Genomic DNA, 22,407 nt, shown 5'->3' on the forward strand with positions numbered 1-22,407 from the left:
ACAGCCAGATTTATATGGTGAGACTCCGCCAAGTAAATAAATAAATAGATTAATAAATAAACAGATAACAAACAAACAAACAAATAAAGCAAAATGGCACCTAACTAGACTATTAGGGGCTGGAGAAACAGCTCGGAGGGTAAGGGCTCTTGCCACCAAGGCTGATGACCAAAGTTAGAGACCCAGGATACACACGGTGCTTTCAGAGAAAACCATCGATTCCCATATGCTGACCTCTGGTCCTCACCTCCACAAATAAAAATAAAAAGCTACAATAGAAAAATTTAAAAACTGAGGTATTATGATTAACTTTCTGGTTAAATGAGAGCTGAGTATGTCATGCTTCACTTCAGTTGTTAGGATCTTCTTGGTGACTTACTAGACTGGCGTGTTCCTCTGCATGTATCAGGGAAGAGCCTCGGAAATCGAACGCTCGCCTACTTGTAATGCCTTCTCAGCCTGTGCATGCTTCGCCAGTGCGAGGGGGTTAGAGTGCGCTACAACAGCTCTGCGGACCCTGAACGCAGGCGCAGGCGCAGGCGCAGGCGCAGTGCGTGTAGTTATTGCAGGCCTCCATAAGAAGTCCTGGGCAACTGCAGAAACCTATTCCAGGGTCCCGTGTAGCTTGGGATGGCCTTCAACTGTCTATGTAGCTGAAGATGGCCTTGAGTTTCTGACCCTCCTGTCTCTATCTCCCGATGGCTAGAATTACAGGTGCACCTTACTTAATAAATCTAGCTTGGTGTTTTGTTTTCGAGGTAGGGTCTCACAATGTAGCCCAGGCAGGTCTGGGACTCATTATGTAGCCCACATTTGCCTCAGACTCATGGCAATCCTCCTGCCTCAGTTTCCTAAGTGCTAGGATTATAGATGTGCATCATGGCCAGCAATGACTCTTCATTAGATCACTTAAAAACTAACACAATAGCAAATTTTAAAGCTTCGTCTAATATTTTATTCATCCTTCTATTTTTTCCTCCCAGATCATGAGTATCAGACAGCATTCTTTCAGATAACTGGAATTAGCCTGCGGTTTTCCAAACTGTCATAACTGAGTCAGGTGGGGATGGGAAATCAGAGAATTGGGAAAATCAGAGTGCAGAGAAGAAATAGACAGGGTTTAAAATGAAGCAGTACCTTTCTTTTCATGAGCTTTTAATGACTTTAATGTTTTGAAATTTCAAATAATATTGAAGTAGGACTTATGCTGGAAAAGGGAGGCTGTAAAGGAATTTTTAGGAATCTCTAAAAATCAGAACGTTTTTGTCGCTAGACAAAAGCACATAGAGAAGGCGTTTAATGAATGCCCTGAAGAGAATCAATACCCCCAAGCCCCAAACCCACTTGGTCAAGACACACTGTGAAAACATCAACACTCTCTGGTGGGGTGTCTGGGGCCTGAACAGCATGACCAGCTACATTCTGAATGGAAAACTGAGCTATAAACCTCAAACACAGTGAGACGCTTCTGTACCTCTGAGCACAGAGATCTTCCTTCTGACATTCCGTGTTTCCAGCTGTTACCACCTCTGCAAACTTTCACAGAAAGGGCTATTTATTATCCCCTCTCCTCTCTACATGCTGGTGTCTTCCATGCAATAAACATAAAACTTGCAAACATGTTGAGGTGGGACTGCAATGACCCTTAAGTTCCTTTCTCCTTAGATAGGGAATCCAAAGACAGCTAAGATTTATAATGTTTTCATTTTTGTGTTAGTCCCAGAACCATAGACTCCATGACAATTCCTGCAGAGTATGTCATTTCCCATCGGCTCCTGGCTCGCAGATCAGCCCTAAGGCTTAGAGCCACCAGTTTCTAGGGCTGGAGAGAGAGACTGTAAGAAAGCCTTGAGTACAGGCCCCTGACTCCGAGGCTCTACGTGCACACGGGGGATCACCTGGTCCAGGCAACACCTACCTCCAGCTTCAGAACATCATGCTGAAGTTTACGCTGAAATTCCAGGAAGTTTTTGATGGTGAGTTTCCCTTTGAGATCAGCTCCAAAAAAGTAGGTTGTGAGGGCCGAACACAAGCCAGACTTGAGGGTGTTCCCAGTGGTGGGACGATCTCTGTGACGCATGCCCATGCTGGTTTGGGAGCGAATGATGCTCTGAACCTACGACAGAATCATATCACCGCCCTGAGGCTCATTATGCCAGTGAAACACAAGAAAGGTTGCAACTGCACAACACAGCCATCTTAGGAGCTATGTCCTATTATCCCCATTTCATAGATGAAGAGACTGAGGCACACATATTTGAGTAGCGGCAGCAAGGAGGAGAACCAGGATTCTGACTCAGGAAGCCTCCTGGAGAACTTGTCTTCAGAAAACAAGGATTTGTTTTGGGGTAGAGGTGGGGTACAGAACCTCTCATACAAGCAGGACATCCATCCTCACAGTAACATTGTATCTCAGGAGGTTTCAACACCCCACACTTCTCAATCCACTCTCTAGATGGGCTATACAAAACTTCTGTTTTAAATTACTTTATATTGTATGGGTGTTTGGCCTGCATATATGCTGGTGCATCACATGTGTGATGATGGTGCCCAGAAGAGGGCCTTGGGATTCCCAAGGACCAGAGTTATAGACGGTGGTGAGCCACCATGTGGGTGCGGGGACTGAATCCAGGTCCTCTAGAACAGCCAGTGCTCTTAACCACTGAGCCAATCTCTCCAGCCCCATCTGCAAAGTCTTGACATCTGAGTGTTTCAGAAGGACTTGTGGTATCCACGGTTGGTATGAAGGAAGAAGAGGCGGGGGATCTGTCCGTTTTGAGGACTAGCCAGGGCGGCCTCCACACGCAGGTGAGCTTTCTTAGGAAGACTGTGGCCGCCACAGCTCTCACTAGGGCCGCACTTACTGCTCACTCCCCACTGGCTAAGAATGTCAAAACAGGAAGTCGGCGTCACTCACCTGCTCAAACTCCTCCATGTCCACTTCTCCATCTCCATTCAAGTCAAACATCTTGAAAGCAATTTCAAAATTTCTCTGAGGAGCTGCAAGTAGAAAAGAACAAAGGAAGAAAATGGAAAGAATACATAGGTCAAAAGTTAAATCACTTCAGAAAGATGGCTTAACACTAAAATAATACCCAAACCATAAAGTGACAATGTTGAGATCGAGGCTTAATTCCTCAGAACCTCAAGAGGATTTTGTGGCCAGTAAAGACAGCAGTTGTCTGTTTGTGTATTTCAACCCTCTTTACATTTTTTAAAAATGGGGCGGTGGTGGCGCAGGTCTTTAATCCCAGCACTTGGGAGGCAGAGCCAGGCGGATCTCTGTGAGTTCGAGGCCAGCCTGGGCTACCAAGTGAGTTCCAGGAAAGGTGCAAAGCTACGCAGAGAAACCCTGTCTCAAAAAACCAAAAAAAAAAAAAAAAAAAAAAAGATTGTAACATTTTTTAAAAATGATCATTTTATATGTATGGGTGTTTTGCCTGTATGTATGTATGTATGTATGTATGTGTGCAGTGCCCGTGGATGCCAGAAGAGGGCATCGGATTCCCTGGGACTAGAGTTAACAGCTGGTTGTGAGCTGCCATGTAGGGGCTGGGAATCTAACCTGGGTCCTCTTCCAGAGCAGTCAGTAATCCTAACCACTGAGCCATCTCTCCTGCACCAGAGCCCTTTTTCTTAAAACTTCAGCTTTGACTTTTTAAATGTCACACTATCAGCTGTACAATACTCTTTTTCACTTTTTGGTTGTTACTGGTTATACATACTGAGCACGTACACCATGTTGTTTTGAACGCACTATTATTTACTGCATGGAGAAAGTCTGTCTACCACGAGACACACTGCTGTAACGCAAGAATGTCAGAGTCTAGACCTTTGCTCTTGCCTTTAAACAAGCTAGCTTTCCACTCCGCTTTTCTAAGAGTCTGCCCTGTTCTATGTACACGGTCTACTTTGACGGTTTCAAGCTGCTCCCTTCCATGAGTTTACTCATTATCACTGCTCTCTGGAAGGACAGAAAGGCATTCTGTAAGCCAGGCAGCCCCCACTCCAACATGCCAGCTGCATACACAAATTACTAAGTGGAGCATCCTTAAATGTCAAAGCTTAAAAAAAAAAAAAAGATAAAAATACACAAAGCTTGAGATGCTCATTCCCTTAAGTGATGATCGAAGCTCCTCCATCAGTCTTCAGTGTTGCAGAGCAATCAAAATTCGACTAACAGACTTCATGTGTTGTAATGAAACATAAATTAATGGCTGTTCTCCTTCGTGCTATTAAGTGTTCTGGTAAAGAAAACCAAGATAGTTACCACCCCTTCCTTTTGTGCTCCCAACTCACAGAGCTTTAGAGACAAAACCAAAATAAGTGTCCTATCTGTCCTAATACCACTAAATAAGTTTTCAGTCATCATCTTTACTAAAAAACCAAACCCATAAAACGTAAGGATTATACACAGACGGAGAAGCATGTCTGATGAGCTCTGTACACGCTGCATACTCAGAGCCCTTTAAACCCCCGTTGTGAGTCCGCGATAGCAGTGTTTCCTGGGTGCCAATTCTCCTTTCGGCCAGTCAGTGGCTATAAAGTTCCTGGCTTCAGCTGCCATGGGGAATCCTGGGCCCCTCAGCTTCCAATTGTCTGTTTCACTTGATGCTGGCATCCAAGAGATCTGTTCCTTCTCTGTTTCTTGGTCCTCTTGCCTCAGCCTCCCCAGTGCACCGCCATCCCTGGTCCTTACCTCCTCTTTAGGCCACAGCTACAATTGATGGGAAGGACACCGCTTGGAGAATTTGATTTTTATGTGTTTATTGGCACTTCTCTCTCTCTCTTTCTTTTTTTCTTCTTTCTTTCCTTTTTTCATATTTTTCAAGACAGAGTTTCTCTGTGTATCCTTGGCCGTCTTGGAACTTGCTCTGTAGACCAGGCTGGCCTCGAACTCACAGAGGTCTGCTTGCTTCTGACTCACAGCTTCAGGGATTACCGGCTACTGGCACTTTTCAGAATTTTTTGTCTAATCTTTTAGTAAGATATTAGTATATGTCAATCTTTTATTTATTTAGTTATTTAGAGACATGGTTTCATCTTGGAGTCCTGGCTGGCCTGTAACTCAGTATGTAGACTAGGCTGGCCTCAAACTTACATAGATCCACCTGCCTCTGCTGGGATTAACGGCAGAAGCTACCATGCCCAGCTTGAGTCAAGCCTTAAGACGGATAACCTTATCTATTTATTGGTGGATTTCGTATCTACAATCTCACAGGTTTAAAGAACAAAACAAAACAGAGGGGACCAGAGAGATGGCTCAGAGGGTAAGAGCACTGGCTGCTCTTGTAGTAGACCTGAATTTCCTGCCCCCACATGATGGCTCATAACTGTCTGTAACTCCAGTTCTGGGGGATCTGAATTCTTCTTCTAGCCTCTGCCAGCACCTGGCTCGTAAATGGTGTATGGACACACAAACAGGCAAAACACACATACACATGAAATAAAAAAACAAACAAGGGGCTGGCGACTTAGCTCAGTGGTAGAGCGCTTGCCTAGCAAGTGCAAGGCCCTGGGTTCAGTCCTCAGCTCCGACAAAACAAACAAACAAAAAACGTGAAAAACCAAAAATGACTGTCTGGGTGTGCAGGGTGCTGGGGCCGAATGCAGATTTGCTCCGCTGTGTATTGTGAAAGACGTCGAAGGTGGCTTTGATGACCAGGGCAAGCAGCAGCATCGGGCTAGCCCTCTGCAAGTGGCTACTGGGGGAAGACCATGAGCTTCATTCACCTGGGTTTGGTGAAACTGAGTAAAACCTGAGCAAAGAGGAGCTGTTCCTGATGCCCTGCTGGCCTCTGACCCCTCTGCCAAGGTCGGCAACCTGCAGTCTATGGTGTGGGTACACAGGAAGGGAGGCAAGGATTCAGGTTAGATCACTTCTATCTGAAGGCTGGGATCATGCCTAACCCCAGATAAATATCAAAGCACTTTTCTCTGGCTCCTTTTCAAGGACTGTGATTGATATGTTCTCACTCCAACAGATGAAGGACTGTTGACCCAGAATGACAAAGTCGCTCCGGATGGCTTCCAGAAGGAGTCTGAGACCAGTTGTTGGCCACTCTAATCCTGATTTGTGAACTGGAACCTCTTCTTTGTCACAGGGTGAATCCCTCTTCTGGGCCTTCCTCTCACAATGCAAAGGATCTGATTTCGGTCTTGAGGACCAGCCAGCACCGCAGAGGCCAGGCAGTAACTAAGTAGCACACAGGCTTGGGAAGTAAGTATGTCAAGGGCTGAGAGATGGATGTAGATGGGAAGACACTAATGAAAAGTTTACCAAACTGTACTGGAACTGGAAAAGCCTGTTAGGATCACCATTCAAAAATCAGGTCACCTGAGCTGACGATGGCATTCTCCAAAGCATCCTGTACCTTCTGTACGTTTCAGGGTACATGGCTTCTGTATGATGATATGCATTTGTAGTAAACCGTAAGGCATGATTATCTCTCTTCCTACCTTTTGGAATGATCTCCAAGACTCTGTGCATAAGACACACACACACACACACACACACACACACACACACACACACACACACACGAGAAAGGATTGGCAAAGTGAAAGTACTAACTAAATACCCTCCAGAGTCATGGCCTGTCACGGTCGCCAGAGGCTTCCTGAAGTGCATGTGCTTACAGTGGTCTGTCACCCGGACTTGAGTAACAGGCACAACCTGAACTTCCTCCTAGCCCCAGCAAGAAGGGGCGCTGCCACTCTGGGTATAGTTCTAGACAGTTTTTTTCCTTTACAACCATCTTCCTATACCTCTTACTTTATTTCCTGTCAGAATCTGAGCAGTCCCCACGTGGCCACCCATGTAGTCAATTCCAGGAGCAGAGTCTGCATGTGTGTGGGTCACACGCGTTATTTCTTCTCTTTAAAAGCATTTTGTTTTTTATCAGTATCAGGTGGTGGGGCCAACAGTGAGCCTTCTTTGGCATTGAAACAAAATGATAAAAATGGCTGGATATTTTCAATATAAATATAGCCACTTTTCTGCTTGAAATATTATGCTCAAAAAATGTTGAGTTCAAACAAACAAACAAACAAACAAACACACAAACACACAAACACACACACAAACCCACCCACCCAGAGGAATAAACCGAGACTCAAAGCAGTTAAATGTCCAGGTGAGAACCCCACAGCTGGCACGTGGCAGGCCTGGAGTGGGCTTGGACCACTGCTGACCCCGGCCTCCGAGCCTCACACTGTGATCCAGCAGGAACACAGAGCCGCTCATCAGGAACAGCACATTCTTTTTATGCTGAGATGTTCTGACCTGAAAACAAACAACAGAACACAGCTAGGGCGGTGTCAGTCTCTACAAGGCTAGGACGTCAAGGTGCTCACCTCTGTGAGACAGTCTCACAGAGAACCTGCAGACAGCTGCTTGGCAGGTTAGGCTTGGCTGTGTGAACACAGACCCACAGGCAACGTGAGACTCTCGGAGACGTGTGCCACGTCTTTCAACCTTCTGAGGCTGAGCTCCACTGTCCCATCCTCCCCTGCTGTCCCACGCTCGGCCCACTGCGCTCACCTATGCTACCTGCCTGGTTTCTGTGATCCTGAGGGCTTAAGGACAGCGGACCCCACGGAGACCCCCGGACAGTGGCACGATCGGGCATTCACAGAGGATCTGTCTGTTGAAGGGCGAGCTGCAAAAGCAGTCGCCTTCAGAGCACGTCACAGCAGCTCTTGTACGTGCTGAAGATGTGACCTGAGGTGACGGTAGTGCCAGTGGAGAGGAGCCGATGAACCTGAAGTGCCTGAGGAAGGCAGAAATTCTAGAACTCGATCATCAGTCAGCTGTGAGGGGGTGAGCGTGAGAAGAGATGGCAGCGTGGCTGCCTTAGATGACTGAGTAACTTACGTGTCACTCAAATGAGGAAATAGAACACACGGAAAAGAGGGGGGGAGGAGATGAGACTGCTGCCCCTGGGATCTGCCCGATTCAGGGGCTCCAGGGCCCGTTCTGATGGAGATGTGGAGGGGACAGTGGGGATGTGGACTGCAGGCTGGAAGGTCAGAGCTGGGAGCTGCTGGGGTGTCACGTGGCTAGCTGCAAAGAGTCTGAAATGGAGCTGCCCCCCAAAGAACTGAGGGGGTAGAGGGAAGGGTGTGGAAGGGCAGGGAGCAGGTGTCTAAGGAGCAGGGGAACGGGAAAGCAGAAGCAGAGGAGAAACACCTCATCGGAAGGAGCACAGGCCAATGAAGAGAAACTGGCCAGAGCCAGCTCAGTGTTCCCACGCACGTACGCACGCACGCACGCACGCACGCACCCCATCCATCTCCTCTGATTGCACAGTAACGGATGCTGGTAATTTTAGCTTTATCATGGTCTTTGATTCTTCTGTTTCATTACATTTACTTATTTTATATGGGTGTGTGTGTGTGTGTGTGTGTGTGTGTGTGTGTGTGTGTGTGTGTGTGTAGGTTAGAGGTCAACTTTCAGGAGGGGTTCTTTCCTTCTATCATGTGGATTCTGGGGACTGAATGCAGTTGTCAGGCTTGACGCAAGCACCTTCACCAGCGGAGCGAGGCTGCCAGCCCCATCTGTTTCATTTTATATTTATTCAGAATGTATGTGTGTATGTGTGTGTGTGTGTGTGTGTGTGTGTGTGTGTGTGTACACACGCGCATGCACGTGCATGCGTTCGTGCATTAAAATACACATGTGGAATCAGGGGACATCTTTGTCGGAGTCAGTTCTCCCCCTGCACCATGAGGGTCCCGGGGACTCAACTCAGCTTCTGAGGCTTGGTGACAAACGCCCTATATCTGAGCCACCTTGCTGGTCCCACGATCTTTCATTCTTACTGTCCTCTTAGTTTCATAAGGCATGTGCACAATTATTTCAATGACTAAATGAGTTGCCTATCAAACCATCGTTAATATTTCCTCCTACAACAAAGGTTAAATTCAGCCGGGCGTTGGTGGCGCACGCCTTTAATCCCAGCACTCGGGAGGCAGAGCCAGGCGGATCACTGTGAGTTCGAGGCCAGCCTGGGCTACCGAGTGAGCTCCAGGAAAGGCGCAAAGCTACACAGAGAAACCCTGTCTCGAAAAACCAAAAAAAAAAAAAAAAAAAAAAAAAAAAAAAAAAAAAAGGTTAAATTCATTTTACTAACAAGAGAACACCCTATATGTACAAGCTCCTGCGATTTTCTGTCCTGCTTGGGTCCTCTGAACCAAGTGTGGGCTGTCTGTGGGGCTACTCCAAGGGCTTATAAGGAACATGTGAGGACATGCCAAGGCTGCACCGCTGTACCCTGGGCACTGCAGAGGGAAGCTGGACAGCCCTGTCTTGTCTATTCTTATTTGGGCCCCCTGGCCCATCAGGGTAGGTCCTCCCATCAGGAATTCCCTCAGTCTGTTCAGTTATCCACCGACCGCATCAAAACACTCGAGATAAACCAGCCCCAAACCAGCGTGCCTTCGATATATGCTGTTGGGGAACTGTCTGGAGAGCCTCCTGCTTCCCTTTGTGAAGACTTCACAGGGATTTTAAGATCCAGCTGTTCTGGCAGGCTTCGGGAGTCCTAGCTTTATGGTCACTCATAACCTGCTTCCACGGGAAGGCTCTGACAAGCATTCTTTTAAACTTCCTATTCACAGAGGAAACAATGCAGCTTTCCCCTTCTAAAACAGCAGAACCTACTTCCTACGTGATTTCTGTGGTCTGTATGTTGGAAAACGGACACGACCATCTTTCGCTGCTTGGCTGTGGAGCTCAATCAGGTCTACTCTAGTTATGACTCCATTATCGTAATCGTTTTATACCGTAACACTAATGGTAGCAACGACGACAGCCCTACACGACCCCAGAGCACACCTTACACATTCTGATGCTTTTGTCCGCAGCCACCAAGTCAAACAAACAATCAGATGGCAGCAACCACAGCCACACCCGAGGGGCCACTTCTGCTCACTGCACATTTACAGGAAATGTGCAAGGCGGGACCTCTAATCCCGACTCGTCCACAGCGGAGTCCGGTGCTGCCCCAGGATGCTCTTTGGTTACTGATGGAAAGATGAACAAAGGAACAGGCTGCACTCAAGGCGATTTGATTTTCAGTTGCTTTGGTTCTCCACTCAAAGCACTATGACCCACACACATCTTTACTGTTTGTTCTGATGCTGTAGAATGTAATGAGGTAACTGACGTGCAGTAGCTGAGAATTCTGAGTCATGGAAACCTTAAGACCATGAACCTCCCAGTCAGTGGTCTGCCTCGCTGCTTTATTTCAACAGCTGAGCAGACAGCCTCTGATTATTTAAACTTGACGTCACCGCTTTGGAGACCCAAGCTCTGTTTACTATATTAATTAAATTTCTTACATACAGCCCAAATCTACTGCGTAGCTCTTACAACCTAACATAGTTTCATTTGCTAGAGAAATAAAAAACACACCTGCTTCCTCATCTGGATAAACGCAAAACCACAGAACCATTATCCTGTCTCTACCAGAATTCTCAGACTTGCTTCTAGATCTTCAGCATCCCAAGGGTCTACAGTGAAGCACCTTAAATGGCCAGTGCCTCTCAGAAATGCAACATTCTAAATACAGTTACTTCTGAATTGATACAAAATAATGGGCTAGAATTATTACACCATGTCCTGGTGTCTTGCTTTCTGTAGGGTTGTGGGGAGGAGGAAAACTCTGTAAGAGGGACTGGAGGGCCTAAGTTTGGTTCTCAGCACCTATATCAGGCAGTTTACAAACACCTATATCTCCAGGGCATCTGACATCTTCTGGCCTCTACAGGCACTTACATACATGTGTCATATAAGTACACACACACACATACACACACACACACACACACACACACACACACACACAAAAAGAGTTGGTGTAGTGGTACACATTTAGAATCCCAGCACTCGGGAGGTGGAGGCAAGCAGATCACTGTGAGTTCAAGGCCAGTGTGGTCTAGCAGAACAGACCAGCCAGGGCTATAGAGCAAAACCTGGTCTCAAAAACAAATACATTTTATAGGCTCTGGTTGGATTAGATTTTCTTTTTGCTCATTTCCACATCTTTTTATTTTCTAATGTAAGATGGCTCAGAAATGGAACTTGCTCTCATACCAGATTGGCCCTGGACTTCGGTGTCCTCTGGCCCTGCCTCTGGAGTGCTGGGGTTCTGAAACAAGCTGACAAGACTCCTTTAAGACGAGATTTTCTGGATGCCTCAGGTATGGGCTGGAGGAGGCCTGGAGGAACTCTTTCTACCCTTTACTGTTAGGGAGCATTCCTCCATGAAGTGAGCCACAGCTGCGGTTCAGCACTGCCTTGGGGTAGAGCATGGCTTCTGAAGAATGCTTTCCAAAATGCAAATATCCTCAGAATCATTTTAAAAGCAATTAAGCAGCAGCAGATGGATTTTCTTTTCATTGACCTTGGCTGGCTCGTTTTAGTTTGATTTTATTTCTGGCAGTGAATGCTTCATAGGTACTCTGAAAACCCATTGGCCTTTTTTTCCCTCAAAAGCAGCCACTCTGTGGGAAGGGGCCCATGGGAGGGCTCTGCTGCTGGTGGTGAGGGGATCAGCAGGGCGGCTGCTGTCTTGCTGCAAGGCTTCAAAGCTAAGTCCCTGAATAACACCTCAGATTTCCACTATCCAGGACGAGGTTCCGGGCCTCTTTCTTCCCTTATCCTGAGGAACACAGAAAGAGGACAGGCACCTAGAGGAGTCACCTGGTCCTTTCCAAGCCTCGGAAGCAAGGAAAGTGAGCTTGTAGAGAACTCAGCCGGGTTCTGCAAAGCCTCAGCGACCTGTGGAAGAGCCAGGGGTTGGCTCGGATCTTGGGTTGGTTCCTACTCATCTAACCGGAAGGACCAACGGCTATATCACTAGTGGTGCCGGGAGGGTGCCTGGGTTCCAGTGTCACAGCATCTAAGAGTGCCTCGTCCCAGTGGCCACCAGCCCTTCAAGTTCACCATCCAGACGATTACCTGGGCTGTGCTATCCGAGTGTCACTTAGAGAGTAAGCAAGCAGCCTAACGGAGAGATGGAAGTGGCCATGGAAAGGATGAGCCAAGAGCTTCAGAGGCGAATGGACACAGCAGACAGTCACACTCTTATCCAGAGGGTTGTCACCTGCAGGGTCATACTCAGGCAAAGGTGGCCAGTGTAGGGAAACTAAGTGCTGCAGCCGAGCTGTCCTAGTCCTGGAGGCTAACTTCTGCACTAAGCCAGTGATGAGGTCACCTACCGTGGATGCACTGCTGTAAGGGATGGTGCAGTGATGAGGTCACCTACTGTAAATGCACTGCTGTAAGGGCTAGTGCAGTGATGAGGTCACCTACCGTGGATGCACTGCTGTAAGGGCTGGTGCAGTGATGAGGTCACCTACTGTAAATGCACTGCTGTAAGGGCTGGTGCAGTGATGAGGTCACCTACTGTAAATGCACTGCTGTAAGGGCTGGTGCAGTGATGTGGTCACCTACCATGGATGCACTGCTGTAAGGGCTGGTGCAGTGATGAGGTCACCTACTGTAAATGCACTGCTGTAAGGGCTAGTGCAGTGATGAGGTCACCTACTGTAAATGCACTGCTGTAAGGGCTGGTGCAGTGATGTAGTCACCTACTGTAAATGCACTGCTGTAAGGGCTAGTGCAGTGATGAGGTCACCTACTGTAAATGCACTGCTGTAAGGGCTGGTGCAGTGATGTGGTCACCTACTGTAAATGCACTGCTGTAAGGGCTGGTGCAGTGATGAGGTCACCTACTGTAAATGCACTGCTGTAAGGGCTAGTGCAGTGATGAGGTCACCTACTGTAAATGCACTGCTGTAAGGGCTGGTGCAGTGATGTGGTCACCTACTGTAAATGCACTGCTGTAAGGGCTGGTGCAGTGATGAGGTCACCTACCGTGGATGCACTGCTGTAAGGGCTAGTGCCCCACTTGGAAACTGGGACTGCATCCCACACAGTCATTAACTTGCAATGCAATCTTCCCACAGGTCAGTCAGCTGTCAGATTTGCACAGGACCCACCTTTTGCTCATGGGCATCTTTCTCAACCACCGGACACACACAAACCTAAGGGCTAAGGTTCTCTGCCCCGGCAGTGCCTTAGCCTGTGGGCTCTCTCCTCTCTGCTCGGCCACTGGTGCTGAGTCAGGGTCTGCAGAAGGCAGCATCCTTCTCCAGAAACAACTTCAGTTTCTCCTCAATGACAGTGAGCCAAGCCTGGAAGTTGAAGAGGGCCTTCCAGCTGAAGAGCAAAAGAAACAACCTCTTTCTTTCTTTCTTTCTTTCTTTCTTTCTTTCTTTCTTTCTTTCTTTCTTTCTTTCTTTCTTTCTTTCTTTCTTTCTTTCTCTCTCTCTCTCTCTCTCTCTCTCTCTCTCTCTCTCTCTCTCTCTCTCTCTCTCTCTCTCTCTCTCTCTCTCTCTCTTTTTTAGTGGCCAGATATCTGCACAGTCCTTGTTCTTACGTGAAGGTGCAGTCCTGAGGCAGGGTCCCGCTGTGTATCCCAGACTAGACTCAAACTTGCAATCCTCCTGCCTCAGCCTCCTAGTGCTGAGATTACAGGCATGCTTCCTCACACTTGGCCCCACTGTCTGAACTACACAGAAGGCTCATCATGCTCAGGAGCCCAGGCAAGTCCTGCCCAGATCCAGAATGCCCTGTCTATCCTGGGCCTTTCAAGGCTCTGGAACAGAGGCTGAGAAAAGTGAAGAAAGAGACCAGGCCTGGCCTCCACAACGAACACACAGCTGGAACAAGGACATATGAAGCTTCCCGAGAGTCTGGAGAGGACCTGCCCAGTGCCTGCTTGGAGAGGGCTTTCATCAGTGATGTAGGGTCCCATTAGCCTTGTCTGCCACGGCTTCCACACCCCTGTTTTCTTGCTGGTCTTCCCAGCTCAGCTTCCTTCACCTCAGGATCGAACGGTCCAGATGGTTCTGCATATGGTCATGCAGCACCATTACTGCCCAAGAAGACAGGAGCACTGGACTTGACCTACGTATTTAGGAGGCGAGGAGGCAGCCTCAGCAGCATGAACAGCGGTGGTCTTCAGGAGGCGGCCAATGGCACTGTGACCACTGTGACCTGCCGCCTCTGGGAGGAGGCGCTCACGGTGCTGCAGACCCATATGGAGGAGAACCCAGTGTGTGACTCAGGGGCTACCCTAGCTCCAGCTTGTCTGCCAGCCTTTCCGCTCACCCTGATCTGAGAGCTTTGGGCCTGCGGGTCTGTGCACAAGGATGGAGGAGAAGGCACACCACGGAGCTTTCATGGTCCCAAGCCTAAGGCAGGAGTTTGGACTGTGGCACTTTCCAGAACTCATTCCTTCTGGGCAGTGCTTTGCCATCAAGTACTTTCTAGAGCAGTGGTTCTCAACCTGTGGGTTGTGACCCCTTTGGGTCACATTTACATTACATATGTACATTACATTTACATATTTACATTACAATTCATAACAGTAGCAAAATTACAGTTATGAAGTAGCAATGAAGTAATGTTATGGTTGGGGGCCACCACAACACAACACAACACGAGGAACTGCATTAAGGGGTGCAGCAGCACTAGGAAGGTTGAGAACCAGTGCCCTAGGACCTTATTCAGTTTAAGTTTAAAAAGAAACTTGCAAACTCTCACTAAAGCCCGTAAGGTAGCCTGAGGAACTAAGTGGACTTTTTTTCTGCAGTCAAAGCTCGGTCGCTCCTGGTGTCACATGTTACCTAGAAGTCACTGCCACCTTCTCTCCTTGGCAAGCAGCCTTTGTGTATGCTTTCTGACAGACACCTCTGAGAAACAAGGGAATGAGAGAGAATAAAGACTAATAAGAATAGAGCTAAATAAAACGCAAACCCATCCAGACTACAGTATTACAGAAAAATACTGTTATGAAATAAAATTTAAATTAAAGCTCTTCCTTTGGGTTGTGCTAGAATTATAATTAAAAATGCTCCTCCAACTTTTTGACTATACCACAAGCTTTAGGTTTTAGTAATTTAATAACTAAAATTAATTTAACATTTAGTAATTTAATATGCCCAACAAGAGTAAATTAGATTATTTTTGAATATGTTTGTTGTGGCTGTACAGCTGTATTTTCTCATTAACCACACTTAAGGGGAACCCGACTGTATAATGTGAAATAGCATCATGTCACTAAAAACATCTCATTTCTGGGCTGGGAGATGGTTTAGTCAGTAGAGTGCGCGCACACACACACACACACACACACACACACACACACACACACACACACACACTTCTCCATATTATATAATTTGAAACAATAAAATAAGATTTTTTTTTTAAGACAGGGTTTCTCTGTGTAGTCCTTGCTGTTCTGGAACTCACTCTGTAGACCAGGCTGGCCAAAAATTTTGTTTCTAACTTTGAGAATATAGTAGTTAGAAATTTCCTTGGTGGAGAAACAAGACTAAAAGTCTAACCGAAACACCTAAAGTTCACAACATGTGAAAGCAGATTTTTTTCCCCAATATAGAGTCATATAATGGGTAAATTTTGACTAATCAATACATTATGAACATTTTCATTGCTGATAGCATCTCTCTATTACACACATTATATTAAGAATGGTATGAACCTCATTGCATAGATTTATAGTAACTGGTTCAGTCCACTCTTTCATGGGTCAAGGTCAACCACCAAACTGAGCCAGTCTGAGTTCTTTTCCAATTATTTTTTTACATCAACATCATTCTATATGTAATTATAAATTATAATTTCCATCTGAACTCATGGAAAAGGATCACTGGGCTAAAAGGCAGGCACTTTATGAAAGTGCGGGACAAAACCTTCCAGACTCTAACAAGGTCGTCATCAATCGGATGTAAAGGTCGACTCAAGCAGCTGATCTGCAGCACACACGGCTGGAGAACACCGAGGATTTGGTAGTCAATGAGAAGAGCAGTTAACAAATGGCCTCTCACGAGGTGATCAATGCTAGGTGGTTTTATGTGTACACTAGGGACGCAACCCATGGCCAAGCGTGCTAGTTCATCTCCACCTCCTGCAGTCCTTTAGGTTTCTGGAAGTTACGAAAGACTTTCCCTTGTATGGTTTGGAGGATGGAGCCCAACTCTAGACCGTTAAACCTTTTCACAGATCTGAGGATGCAATGTGTGGTCATGACGCCTACACTCTGCATACCACCAAGACAAACCCATGCTCTGGGATTTACAGACTATCCAAGACACCCTTAAAATAAGAGGGTGGCAGGCTGTTATTGCTGGCATGCTGATTGGGAGGTCCCAGTCAGGAGAACCATGTTTCTGCTCTATTATGTTCTAAACATTAAATTGCAAATTTAATGCATTCTCAGGACAGACTTCAAATTGATATTGATCCAGTTGTGCTGGTATTTGGAAATCCTAAGAGGAAGAGACCTTTATTCCTCATTGAAAGTCCGTGTGGTTAATTGATTAACTGCTGAAGTTTTCAGAACATTCATAGTATGGAGCTCAACATGTCAAGAGATTCCGGGCTTTAAAGCCTCTTAGAAAGATTATGATGTTCTTTGCATTTCTTCAGCTTCCAGCTATATAGACATTCAGTCCACCTACAACTTCTCCTACTGCCATTTGCTGTGGAAAATACATTGCAGCCCTGATCCCTATAATTTTACGTGAAGAAAAACACAGTAACTGATGTTTATGGCTGATGGCCCACAGCCTATCTTTGGGCTTTATCCAGAGAGCTGCTGTCTTTCATTTACATACCTTGGCCTTCCTGACATTGACGCTGTCAAGAGTGTTCAATACACGAGATGTCAGAGGGCTTAGACGTCTCCAGAGTACCGGAAGGGGGACTCTACAAGGCAACCCTGTGTTGTACCTGCATCAAGGTCATGTTCTACAGTGTAAGTATACTCTCTTCAACTTCACTGCTGCTTATGGCCAAACTATATCTGCCTGTGTGACAGATCCCATCCTTGTATTCAGAGCGCTACAAGAAAAATGTTTACCGACTTGACCTTCTTTTCATTTTGGGTGGCTTCCTTTCAAAAGCTGAAGTTCAATAACCACGGCAACAGCTTATGCCAAGATGGAATTTGTCATCTAGCTGCTTAGAGCTAGCTGCATTAATAAAGAACTGGAGTTTGTTACTTAACCTGTGTCAATCTGAAGGACCCTCTACATGTAACTCATTTTGGTATGCATTCAAAAGCTATTTGCTTTTCAATTAAGTGTCCCAGTAGAATAAAATTGGCTGCTACAATTAATGTTCTGGCTTTGTTTATATATTATAGAGAATATTGATGTAATACAGTTTTAAGTATTAATCAGGAAGCTGAAGGTATGTGTAGCAATATAAAATTTTAATATATATACACATATTAAGTAATCATTCAGAGAATTTGATTTATTTAGCCAACAAATATATGTGGAGTGCTTCTATGTGCCACAAACTGTGTTGAACAGCTTTTCTAGACTGGATGATAACTGGGGAAAACATTCAATGACAGGATTTTCTTCCTCAATCTTTTAAGGCAAGATTTTGCTATGTATTCCAAGCTGGCCTTGAATTCACTAAGTATCCTGTCTTTCCTCAAACTTGTAGCAATCCTCCTGCCTCAGATTCCCAAGTGCTGGGGCTATAGGCATTTGCCACCATACTCAGCTTACAAAAGCACTTAAAAAACTTGCTTCAGGAGCATGGAGGCAGCAAATGATGAAGCCTGAGCATCCACAAACACTGTAAGCTGTGAGTGTGTGGTGAAGGGCTAGGTACAGACAGGCACAGACATTAGAGTCCAGTCTAGCTTCTAACAGGCAAACACCGTGAAAAGTGGGGCTCATAGGCCATAAGCAAATGCCCTTGGACATCAGTAACCACTGAGTTTAAGTTCCTAGAGAACCACCCCAGCTACCGGCGGAAGGCAAACGGGACAGGGGAGGGCCTGAGGGAGAGGGGACAGCAGGCAGAGAGTTATCCAGGACTAGTGGCGGCTTCCACAGTCTGCTCCAGGGTAACAAAAGAGAGACAGGGAGTTACACTGAAGTCCATGTGACACTGGCATCAAAGACACAGAGTCAGATGTCCTACAGGAATTCAAGCTTGTTCATCTGAGCTAAGCACCTCGGGTGGTTGTTGCTACAGAGATGTAAATATGTCAACTTTCTGGAGAAACTGGGGCTACTGAAATGACACAGACCCCCAAGTAACCTAAAATACTGCATATTTAAAAGTGTTTTTTAAATTGCTGACAGGAGTTATATTATTGTAATTTTCCAGCAGGTGGATGTATTTGTGAGAAATATGCAAAACAATGAAGACATGGCTTAATTTTCACTCAGCCAAATTATGCTACCGTGAAAACACAATTCAATTTCTTCACTAATTGCCTGGAGTCTAAAAGAGTCAAAATCAGAACACAATGAATTCTGCCTGACGTTTCTCAGATCTACATGAGCTTTAAAGCCCTCAGTACTGGGCACACCATAGCATTTCTCTGGTGGGAAGATGCTTAGTCATGAGCTTTTACAAATGACTTATGACTACTGCAGCCCTAGCTAAGATTACTGCATGTTATTAGCTCACAGAATTAATAATTTTAATTAGAACACATATGGAGTTAAGAATACAAAATAGTCATGTCAAAATAAAATCGACTGACAATAGGCACGAGTCAGATTTTCAGTTTCATTGTTACTACGTAGTCAATCTCAACATTAGTAAAAATGACCCAAATTAGTAATATTGAGCATTCTAGATAAACATTGACAGCATTTCTCTGTACTTAGGTATGAAGAAAAATCCCTGCTTCTATCTCAAGGCCACGAGCGAATGCTGCAGTTGGATAGTGCAGACAATAACCATGCTTGTGTATTCTCACTTGATTTTTATTAACCTACTTTAAGGATCAGAGGCTCTTTGGAAATTATTCAATTAATCATCTTGCCTAGTAAGAATATGAACTTATTTTATTGATGAGTAGCTATCCAGTAAATATTTAATATTCTCCTTAATATAGATGCTCATGCTAAAAAAAAAATTCAAGTGAATCCATCAAAGCAGATCAGAGAAATGAGGTATAAACAGGAGAATTTGTGTACCCGGCCTAGGGAAGGATACAATGCATGGATTCTGAATTAGCACAAGGAATCAAGCGTGTTTTGAAACACATTAATTTAAAAGCCATGTTTCCCCCTCTGCCCGCACAGCTGCAGACTGAAGACATTAACAGCTGACTACAAGGACTATTCCTGGCCTAGGATGCCAACAGCAAGGCTGGTTTGGGAGGAAACACACACACCAACCTCGATGTGTCTTACACTCTTGTTCTGCGTCTTTGCTGGGACTCTTTAGGTGCAGCAAGTATTTGCAGTGGCGATCACAGACTTGTGATTGCTGCTCTGTGAGCAATAGTTTAGGGTGGAGAGTGGACAATGAGTGAGATCAACAACAAATCACACAGGCTCTGAAGAGGTGGTGGAGGCCAAGGAGGGAAAAAAAAAAGCAAGAGAAAGGTTTCTGAGAATGTGTCTGTAAGTGTGTGTATGAGATGGGAGAACAGGGGTTCAGTGTTTAGAAGGCCCTTTATCCAGGTTACATACGGAGAAGAGTAAGAAACCAATGCCACTTACTTTACGCACAAGATATTGCTCATCAAACTTCCGAAAAGTTTCAATGAGAACAAACCCCATTTAATGGGAAATCACGCTGCACAACGCAATTTCTTCAGGAAAGCAGCTTCCCTGGTTTTATTTTGAGGCATGGTAAATTGGAAAAGAACAACTTGCTACCTATAGTTCTTAGGTTTTACTTTTGACAACAGAGTGGGGCTTCTTAAGCACGCTGGGGTCCCACGCTTCAGCCCGCTAGGGACCTCAGAGTGTTGGTGGTGCTCAAATGATGATGTCCCGAGCATACTCACTGAGTGCAAACAACTCATCAGAAGGGCGGTCCTGACTCAACTGTCCTCTAGGTTTTCTATAGCCCCTGCTGCCTACTGTGCATCAGAAGAATAAATACACTAATGCATGTTCTAGTCCTACACCAATTCACTAGCAATGCTTATTTATTTCCTGTGTATGTGTATGTGTACAAGTTAAGAGTTGGTTCTCCCTTTCATTCCTGTGGCGTCAGGAGATTGAACTCAGGTTGTGAGTCTTGGTGGCAAGAGCCTTTACCCATTGGGCCATCTCGAGGGTCCAATACCAGCACTTTCGAGGCTTAGGGAGCTGTCTGTCCTCTCCCAGCATGACTTGGGAATCATTTACCATACTTAGACTGCAATGGGCCTTGTGACTCCACCAGCCCTGAGTGTGGGAAAGCACTGACCTGACCCCAGGGTAACGTCTGTGGCAGATTTTCGCTGGCAGCTTGTTAGACAGAGTGAAAATGCCCTACAGAGCATGAAGACTGCAAGGACGCTTGGACTGCTACCATAGCCTCTCCACAGCCCGGCCTTGGAGAAACTGAGGCAGCGAGTGAGTTCCAGCTGCCACTGCCGGCACCGAGAGCAGGGCAGGAAAGCTGCAGGAGCCCAGAGGCTGCTCAGTTTAGGCCCCTATCTGAAAATAGCTACTCATTCACAGTGGGACTAGGGGTAGGTTCTGGAACGTTCTGTATGCCCGAGTGTCTTCATGGAGACAACAACAATCCATGCCACAGGCTGAAGGGTGGGGGAAAGGCACGACTTCAGTGCATCTGAAGACGGTCACAATATCTGAGCAGCTGCAGAACTTCCAAATTTGATTAAAAAGAAAAAAAAAAAAAGCTCAACAAGGGGTTGGAAAGATGGCTCAGTGGCCAAGAGACCTTGCTGCTCTGCAGAGGACCAGGGTTCAGTTCTCAGCACCTACACTGAGTGGCTCTGAAGCATCTACACACACAGTGCACACATATACACTCAGGTATAAACACATTACGCAGAAAATGATTCCTGTTTTTTAAAAAAGAGTCAAGGTCTGGGCTGGAGAGATGGTTCAGCCATTAAAGGCTAGCCTCACAACTAAAAATGAGTCAAGGTGTGGTGGCACACGCCTTTCATCCCAGACTGGGAAGGCAGAGGTAAGCAGATCTCTGAGTTTGAGGCCAGCCTGGTCTACACACACAATGAGTTCCAGGACAGCCAGGGCTATGAAGATAGACTCTGTCTCAAAACAAACAAACAAAAAACAAACAAACAAGCCAGAGCCGAGATAAGCTTTAATTTGGCTGGGCTGCTGCATACACTCCTTCTGACCCAGTGGCACCCCAAGGCCAGCTGTGATGAGGTATACATCTACTTCATCTTTTCCCTGTCAGCAGTTACATGGAAGGAATAAGGCTGAAACTTGGTCATGGCAGGAGCCATGTCTTCCATCTCTTAAAACTCATAAGCTGGGCATAGTGGTACACACCTGTAATCCTAGTACTTGACAGGTTGAGGCAGGAGGATTGCCAAGTTTGATGGCAGCCTAGGCTACACAGAGAGACCCTGTCTCAAAACCACCCTCACCACCTGACTCAGTGTTTTATCTTTACAGAAACTCATCCATGGATGGAAGAGGGGAGGTGAGGGGAGGGGGATGGCCGAATCTTTCCTAGATTGGAAGAACACTCAGAATCACTGTTAACAGAATGTCGAGTTTGAACTCTGGTTCACTTTGGTACTTTGCTTTTGCAGTACTGGGGGCTGAACCCAGGACCACACAGACTAGGCAAGTACTTAACCAGCAAGCTCTATCATCAGCTCTCACCTGAGTTATATTTTAACAGACTGCACACCACAGAGAGGTATGAACATCTTGTTTAGTTTTTCTGGATGATCAAAATTCACACAAAGACAAAGTCCCACAGTGTTACACACCCTAAATCATTTTACTTTTAAAAAGCAGACACAAACCCATGTTCTACATAAGTGAATATTGAGTTCTGAGTCCCCGGAAATCGTCTTCCAAGATTAAAAAGTGGGTAGTCAACACAAGCAGGAAAATGGGGCCACTTTTCCTTAGTGGACAAAGCCACCTGAAAATGGTGTGTGTGGAAAGGCACAGAGCCGCAGCAGTCGCGGTATGTGATTGGTCCTCACAGAACGCAGAGAACACAGAGCTGGTTCCAGAAGGTGTAATGTGGCAGGCTGTGTGTTATAAAATTTCTACCTGACACCTTAGGTTTCTTTTCCTTTTAAGTGGCTTTACACACAAATCACAGAAATAACAAACGAAATCTCATAAGAGTTCTAATCCACTAACTGTACATAGGTATTGGTTTCCAGCCGATCAGCTTAGCTGTTTCTCTATTTCTGCACACTCCTTACAAACAAATAAAATTGGACGATCATACTTACTGGAAAGAACAGTCGTAAGGAAAATGTAGTCGGAGAAGGAGATGAGCCCACATTCTCCAAGGGTGTAGAATATACTGCCTTCATCAGCGAATTTTTCTCGTTCCTGGGCAATTTTCTAGTATACGCAGGTCCCACC

General features: G+C 45.9%; 1 protein-coding gene across 1 annotated transcript in view; it reads right to left on the reverse strand.

The window, feature by feature from the left end:
- The window catches only part of Micu1 (mitochondrial calcium uptake 1), a 163,538-nt gene that overhangs the window by 68,047 nt on the left and 73,084 nt on the right, over nt 1-22,407 (reverse strand). The window contains exons 6-8 of the mRNA XM_076557206.1: nt 22,272-22,386; nt 2,918-3,000; nt 1,919-2,116 (exon numbers count right to left, since the gene is read on the reverse strand). Of these exons, the coding sequence (XP_076413321.1) occupies nt 1,919-2,116; nt 2,918-3,000; nt 22,272-22,386 (396 nt within the window). The remainder of the gene's footprint in view (nt 1-1,918; nt 2,117-2,917; nt 3,001-22,271; nt 22,387-22,407) is intronic.

This window comes from Peromyscus maniculatus, chromosome 21, assembly GCF_049852395.1.
Source record: "Peromyscus maniculatus bairdii isolate BWxNUB_F1_BW_parent chromosome 21, HU_Pman_BW_mat_3.1, whole genome shotgun sequence".
NCBI lineage: Eukaryota > Metazoa > Chordata > Mammalia > Rodentia > Cricetidae > Peromyscus > Peromyscus maniculatus.